This window comes from Callorhinus ursinus, unplaced genomic scaffold (genome assembly GCF_003265705.2).
Source record: "Callorhinus ursinus isolate GAN/ISIS: 27379988/994484 unplaced genomic scaffold, GSC_fseal_2.0 scaffold20, whole genome shotgun sequence".
In the NCBI taxonomy this organism is placed as follows: domain Eukaryota; kingdom Metazoa; phylum Chordata; class Mammalia; order Carnivora; family Otariidae; genus Callorhinus; species Callorhinus ursinus.
In genome coordinates this window covers 26,761,596-26,769,740 of record NW_027397082.1, presented here as the reverse complement: position 1 = coordinate 26,769,740, position 8,145 = coordinate 26,761,596, and the positions used below count along the sequence as shown (strand labels likewise).

The following is an 8,145-nucleotide window of genomic DNA, read 5'->3' as shown; positions in this document are numbered from 1 at the left end:
TTTTTTTTTTAAGATTTTATTTATTTATTTAAGAGAGAGAGCACGAGAGGGAAGAGGGTCAGAGGGAGAAGCAGACCCCCCTGCCGAGCAGGGAGCCCGATGCAGGACTCGATCCCAGGACTCCAGGATCATGATCCAAGCTGAAGGCAGTCGCTTAACCAACTGAGCCACCCAGGCGCCCAACCAGGGATCATTTTTAATGAATTTTTGGTTTGAGATTTTTCAGAATACAAGGAACGTGAATTCAGATTGCAAATCCATGTGAGGGCCAAATTGTGGTTATGAATTTTAAAAGGAGTTTGTTTTTTCCTTCTACCCAGAGGTACAGGCATCTTTCCTGCTTGAATTTCTTTGTAAGAAGGGTTATATTTTTTTCTTAATGAGGTTGTGTCCTTCTTGGTCCTAGCTATGCTAGATATTCACTGTGACCACTTCCCAGCTTAATGGACACTAACCTTCATTTCTGGCCCCTTAGCAGCCATAGATGTTAAGGACTAATGTTGGTCACCAGGACCAGTTGGTCACCACCAGATTAGCAAGTGACTTCAGGACAGCTGCCAGCTTCAGTATACAATTACTTTCTGGGGTCCTGCTTTTGCTTTTTATTTAGGGGGCAGAGGAGGCCTTTAAGGCCATCCTTCCTTTCTTCCCAGCTCAGCAATGCTTTTAAAATTTATTATTATTATATTAAAATATAATTCAAAAATATTTTATCTAGCATTTTCAGGTGTTTTGTCGTGGAGGAATTTGGGTGGAGAGTAATCTAAGACTTTAATTTTTACATTTTCAAGGCCATACTCATCTTGATCAGGTTGTACAGGATGTAATTTTGGGTGTGCTATGCAGTACTTCTTTAGGTACTAGAACCACCCCTAGAATTCTTCCTATCCAGGCTAAGATCCTGGTTGTAGATACTGTGTGTCAAACAAAATACATCTGTAGCCAGATACAACCTACAGGCCTGTAGTTTACAACTTCTGATAAAAAGGATTTTATGATACAAAATTTGTTTTTTATAATTGGGTCTTTTCAGTAGGTTGGTCATTCGTTTCACCTTAAGTTTAAGATAACCCATGCAGAAGCACTTTCTGGAATTTTACACCTTTCTGGAATTTCACACAAGAACTGGAACTACAACTAAGTTTCATAGACCTGCTGCCTCTCACTGCTGGGAGCCTACTCTCTCCTTTCAGTCCAGGACTGGTGCCCATTGCCCCCTCCTTATGCCCTCTGTGCGGCTCCAATCTTTGCCCCTTCGGGAAGGTGCTGGGGTAGAAGCCCATTCCAGCTCTTCCCACACAATCTCCTCCCCGATTTTAAAGCTGATGAGTGGCCCCCAAGAGAACCCTGACCCAGCAGAGAGTATACATGATGAGCATTAAGTACAAATGGGGATAATCAGGGGGACAGTCACAGCAGCTCAAGTCACTGTTCCTGGACCCTAGCCCTAGTGGTCAGGCAGTAGGAAGTGTCCTCACTATTGAGACTGGAACCATGTGAATACCCTCAGGTGAATCCAGTTCCTGGTCCAAACTATCTTTGCTCAGCTGTTCTTAAAACAGGAGAATCTGTTGATGGTTTATTTGACTGTGGCTTTGAGAAAGAAAACATACTCAGGTCTTGTATCAAACACTTTTATTCTTAAAGTGAGAAGTTCACAAAGGATAGCTATAGGAGAGTGAAATATTTAGAGTAGAAAAATTGTTGGTGCTAGCTAAAGCTCAAACACTGTCATAGTTATTCCAATAGTACTTTTCCAGCATGGCAGATCACACTTGTTAGAATTAACTGCATTCTCTGAACACTTCTCAATGGATGTGCGCAATGATAGAAGCAAACATTCAAGGATTCCTGTTCTTAATATCTTATAGAGTGGATTTATGCACAACCCAAAATATTATATTACAATACATCCAAACAGTTCACATCTATTAAAAAAATATTTTAACTTCAAAGAAGTTGGTAGAAAGACTTAAAACAAGACAAATACAGGCACAAAATAGATTGCTGCTTCTATGTGCAAGGTACTGGATTCTTGAATTGAGAATCCGTGTCAGTCCTCACTTCCAACATCACATCTAAAAAAGTATGGCAGAAAAATAAGTCACCTTCAATATGAAGGATGCAAGTTGTGTACACTGGCAACACTCTCAAAGATACAACAGTATTACAAAAGGGATGCCAGTATACAGAGTGGACCTTCTTATAAAGTCAAACACTCATGAGTTACCATATGACCCTTCAGATATTTGGGAACAACACGATATTCTGGCTTAATCAAGGCACTTGCAAAGAGCAATCTTTGTACTGAGTCCCTGAGCATGACGCCTTGATCACAAACAAGATCACTTAGGAGGACTGCAAAGCCAGATTTGCTTAAACTATCCCCAAATCATGCTTTTTCATAAATGTTTGAAAAGAAAGGCCTCATTTAAAATCTTGATTCTCCAGAGTTATAATTCACCTTTCCCCAATACCACCCAACACCTCTAAAGTTTGGGTTCTCTCCACAAGAATATATAAAATGGAATCTTCCCTCCCCCCCACACAAATGATTTCCTTAGGAGAGAACTGTAAAACCAACTTAAAAACACAAAGTAACCTTACATTTTCTCACCAACAGCGAAGTATCAGACCGCTCCTACTCTAACTTGAGCTGCGGAGCCCTTTGTGTGCACTTTTCAGACATTCCTCATACCATTAAAACAGCTTGCCATCACCATCAACTGTCCTTTCTCAACCTTTCCTTGCCCAACGTGAAAGCTAGTGAATTGAGAGGGAAGGAGAAAGGGCCTTGAAACAGTATTATTATTATTATTTTTTACAAAAAGAGGGTTACAGGCTGTTACTTGATCCTCCAAAGCAAAATTGGGCAGTATCATCGTATAGACCTCAACAATAAATTCTCAAGTGGCTATCTTTTTGTAGCCAGGTCTCAAAAGCTCAAAACTACACTTAATGAAGGAAAGTAGCAAAAACTTCCTAATATTGAGCAATACAGACCTAGAATTACATTGGAAATATGGCAGATCAAAACCAGTCCCTAGGTTACTTAATCATCGGTAAGAGGCCAAGTTCTCCATTCTCCCCCAACTCTGCCATTCTGGGAAAAGCCCACTGGCCAGCCTTGGACTGCCAAAGATGGATGACTCTGACTCAGTCTTGGGGGGCACCTGGTGGAATGCACAGTCCTGAGATGCTGTCTGTGTCTGCACTCCATCAGGTTTCCATTGCACATGGACAATTCTGTAATTCTGACCCTCGTTGTTGTCCCAGAAGACCTGCCCATTAGCATGGTAAGAAATGCAAAACTCAATTTTCTCCTCTGTTGGAATGACAGAGGGTAAGTCAATGGCAAATGAGAAGGTGTCACTATCTGAGCCACCATACACATTTTTCATATAGACACAGTCCACATCAGTGTAGCTTTTCCAGGTATCAAAAGTAATACGAATCTGAACCTTCTTCTCAAAGCTCATGTTTTTCACTTTCACAGTTCCAGTCAATGTTCGCTCTTGCAAAGAGCAGTTCTCCAGACAGACAAAATTCTTCTGAAAGTGGTTCCGAAAACTTAAGTAATCAGTTGAAGGCTGGGGAAAATCTAAAATCAAGTTTTTCTCCTCATGGAGTTTTAAGCCAGAGGAGATATCATTAAGGTCCAAGAGGTCAAACTGGAGATCCCACACTGGTTCTTCTGGGAGGTCCGAGAAGACGTGGATGGCGGTGAGAGACAGCCCCTTGGAGTCAGCAAACACAACCCGCTTCTTGGCTTGGTCGTGTGAATGCTTCCACTCATTCGGTGATTTGGCTTCCTGTTTTATATTGAGACACGGTTTCAGAGGCTTTAATTTGTTCACAAAATTTCTTCGTTGGAGGTCATCATAAGGGCCCAGGAAACTCTTCAGAGGTGGCGAATGAGCCAAGCAGAGCCTCATGGCCACATCCACTGGCATGACTGAACTTGTCAAAGGCCTCGGATCTAAAACCTGGATCATTCTGGAATACAAAAGAAGAGGGGTTATCACCTGGACCTGGAATGCTCTTCCCCAGGTTCCAAATATACATGTACTATTTTTGTATTGACTTAACTATAACTAGCACAGTAAGCATCAGGGATGTGTTTTCATATGTAGTAAAAGAAAACAGTATTAGACGATCAGATTTGCATCCTGTGTCTCGCTATGCCCTTAACAGACTACAAGGCCATGGGTTAACTGCTTAAGACACTTGGGGGTCTCAGTATCCCCATCTGAGAAATAAAAGGGCTGGATGTGATCATCTCTAATACAGCTCTAAGAACCATTTGCTCTGTTCTGAGCCAGTGGTTCTCACACCTGTCTAGTCACAATGACCCGGAGAGTTGGTTTTCTTTCTTCTTCTTTAAAGCCAATTCCTGGGACTTAAAGCCACTGAGGCAGAACCTCTGGGGGCTGGGGACAGGGGCTTCCCAGGTGATTCTAATGACCAGACAGGTTCCAGAACCATGATTCCAGACTCTGTGCTCCCTCTGGATGCTCTGCTGATTTTGCTGTTAAATTGATTACACTTCTCTGGAAAGGTAATCCACTTGAAAAGGAAAAAAAATATCAATAAAACTCTCATGGAACAGTTTTGAGAGTGAGAGAGCTGGAAAGAATGAAGTCAGAGGATTAGCTTTGCACTTTATTGTGTTCGTCCTCATTTTTCACAAATAACCAACTGAAATGCATGTCACCAGTTCATGCACTTACAGAAAAATATTCATGACACACATTTAGGTGGAAAAAGCTGATTACCTGAAAATTGTTTTTAATATATATTGTATATATGAATTTATGAAACACTTAATAGGAAATACACCAAAAAGTTACTTATCTCTGGGCAGTAGGATCATTCGTGATCTATTTTTGTCTTTGTACTTTTTTGGTATTTTCTAATGTTTGGCAATGGATATTTATAACTAGGAAGATAGTAATAGCTATTTAAAAATTTAAATATAACTATGCTCAGCAGTATTAAATTCAGAAGTGTCCATCAGGTTTTTTTCCTGGCCTTTAGCCCTCTATACATATTCCCAAGCTTATGGATTTTTCTCCCATCCTCTCCGTGCAGATAGGAGGTATGTGTATACTGTACATGACATTTTTCAATCTGTCTTCAATAACTTCACAGCAGCTCTAAGCACATAGGCAAATAAATGGTCATCACCACACAAAACAGGTAATACAAGAACGTTCACAGAATTTATTAGTCCTGGGATTTTTCTGGGAGGCCTACAAACTTAGAACAAACAAATGAAAGCTACAGCTATATTTGTGAATCTAATAATAGTTAACAGGCAGGATTTTTAGAGAAGTCTTCTGCTAAGTAAGTCATGTCTGGAGAAGCTATTTAAAGTAGTTTTATGGAAGGTTTTTTTGTTTTGTGGTTTTGTTTTGCATTTTTACTTTTTGCACTTACAGAAAGACAGTTTAAGGATCTGGCAGTTTCCCTGGAATTTTAAGTCCTGGCCAAGAGTTAAAAAATCATCATTTGCTCAAACTTCACGACTGAGTTTACTATGGCAAACCGTGGTAAGAAAGGTGCAGGAGGGCGAAAGAATGCAGAACACCGTACTGCAGTTTTTCTCCCAAGCTAAACTACCCAACCAGCAAGGTCAAGGTGCTGTTCCCACAAGCTGCCCCAGTTCTTGGGACATTTGTGTGGATCAAGAGAAAACAGTCGGAATCCAAGAGGGAATCAGAACTAAAGCTGACTCACGTTCAAGAGTTTCTGGTTTGGGATGCTAATTACCAAAATAAACTGTGGCTAAGAAGCGCAGAGCAAATCTCCACAATCCGAGGCTTCCCCGGGACCAGATTCAATTCTGCAGTCAGCCAGCTTACCGTCCTCCGGGGTCTCCATTTGCAGTGATGCCCGAAGGACCACGCCACCCAATCTCCCTGCAGTTGTGCGCTCCCCTCTGCTCTGGGGCGGGGAGTCTGCGGTGAACCTACCTGGTGCAGCTCATTAGGCAGAGAGGCGGCGGCGGACCGTTGAGAGCCGGCTCTCGGTTGTTTGCGCGAGTTCGCACCGGGATTCCCGCCGGCCTGGTTCGGCTGGAGCTCCAGCCGATTGCTGGTGCCGTGCGGGAGAGGCCGGTTATCTGCCCCGGACCACGTGAACCAGTCTCTCGGACCAATCACCGGGCTGCTGGCCCCGCGGCGCGACCAACCAGCGCCCGGTTAGGGCGCGAGCCCTCGCCCGGGGAACGTGACCTCGGTGGTGCGCCGGGGAGTGCTCCCGGACTCGGCCAGCAGCTGGTCGGAGCTTCGTAACGCGAACCCTGGGCGAGGGGGGCGTGGAGGCCGCCTCGCGAAGCACGTAGCGGCTGCAGGCCAGGAGAGAGAGCAGCAGAGCTCGCCCGGGCTGGGTGCCAGCTCAGTGGGGCTACAGGAAAGGAGATGCCTTTTGCGTCTTGAGGCGTCTGTACACAGTTAAACCGAAGAGCGGAGAGTTGTGGGTCCTTTCAAATGTGTATCATATTCGAAATGTTTATATCGTTCACTGCTTGATGCATCCACTCATCTTCTCCATCGCCTTAGCCTAAGCAATCAGAGGTTGGCTGCTTATTTTTTTAAAAGATTTATTTATTTATTTATTTATTTGACAGAGAGACAGCAGAGAAGGAACACAAGCAAGGGAATGGAAGAGGGAGAAGCAGACTTCCCTCTGAACGCGGAGCCCAATGCGGGGCTCGATTCCAGGACTCTGGGATCAGGACCTGAGCCGAGGGCAGACGCTTAACCACTGAGCCACCCAGGTGCCTCTGGCTGCATATTTTTTAATTAGGGTGAATCCAAAAATGCATCACAGAGTTACCAAGTTCTCTAACATGTTAATAAAGCATGCTAGACCCTTAGACGGGTGATGTGGCATTGGATTAAAAGACGCTTTGTATTTCGATCTATTTTTCAGTTTTTCTCCTTGGAAGAGAAAACTAAAGCCAGAAATGAAATGGCCTTTTTTGCTCACGTGGATGGTCAGTCACAGAGCCAGTGGTCAATCCAAATCCCTCAACTCAGTTCTGACGTCCTTTGGCAGTAAGGTGGAAACCAAAATGTTAAAATATCTCCCTGTAAATTTAATGACTCTCCCAAACCAGTTACTTTTGCTGAGGTCTCCTTACTTTGTTTAGTTTGGGGAGTTTTTAGACCATCAGTTACAACCATAAATTTCTAAGTCGAGTATAAATTATTTTTCTAAAACCCACGTCCTAGCTCTCCTCTGTTAACTTCGGTATCCACTAGTCAATTAAAATGTACAAAATGTACAATGTAAAATGTAAAAAAAAAAATCCCTATGTCTTTTAAATTACTCTCAAACACTGGAATTTTTAAAATAGAGTTACTAAAGAGAAAGACACCCATGCTGAGTATCACCAGGGAAGGTACTTAATGCTTGGGTTTGATTTTTGAAAGGAAAGATCCAACTAGTAGTAGATCTTCTAGCCCCTCAGCCCAACCAAAACTGGCTGAAAGTGACATAGTCTCTGGGTTTGACACTTAAACAAGCTACATGAATCTAAGCAAGTTCTAGCCTCAACGTCCTCACAGTTAAAGTGGAGAAAGTGAAGTTCTGAGGATTACATAAAACTGTGCTGATGAGAAAACTTAGCACGGTGTCCAGTGCATGTGTTCAGCCCCTGCTGGTTCTCAAATCCATACTCTGTCCCTTAGTTTTAGTTATTATTCCTTTACCACAGGTGGCCAGTGCCTGAGCTATTATACTGATAAATAGCTACTGCTTATTGGGCCTTTACTATGTGCCAAACACTATTCTAAGAGTTGTACGTGTCTTACCTATTTGTTTTTCAGAACAGCCCTAGGTGGTGTGTACTATTATTAATCCCATTTTAGAGATAAGGAAACTGAGGCACTGAGAGGTCAAGAAATCTGCTCAGGACCCCATAAAAGGGGCTGGCACTAAAACCTGGCTGATGCCGGAGCGACAGCCATTGTGCCGTATTGTCTTCCTCTAATTACCCATCAACAATTAGAATGATGGGGGCGGAAGGTGCCTTAGGTATCACTGGCTTCAGAGTCTTTTTTTTCACAAAGAATCTAAAACTCAGAGAAGCTGAGCTGCTTGCCAGGGACTGGTTAGGTCAGAGCCAAAACTAGAAAG

The 8,145-nt window shown here is 43.0% G+C and overlaps 1 protein-coding gene across 1 annotated transcript; it reads right to left on the bottom strand.

Moving 5' to 3' along the window:
- Window positions 1-1,624: 1,624 nt before the first annotated feature.
- PPP1R3C (protein phosphatase 1 regulatory subunit 3C) lies at window positions 1,625-6,273 on the bottom strand. The gene is made up of 2 exons (XM_025881118.2): window positions 5,976-6,273; window positions 1,625-3,996 (listed from the first exon to the last, which is right to left on the bottom strand). The coding sequence occupies exons 1-2, from the start codon at window positions 5,987-5,989 to the stop codon at window positions 3,057-3,059; spliced, it is 954 nt and encodes a 317-aa protein (XP_025736903.1). The 5' UTR covers window positions 5,990-6,273; the 3' UTR covers window positions 1,625-3,056.
- Window positions 6,274-8,145: the final 1,872 nt, after the last annotated feature.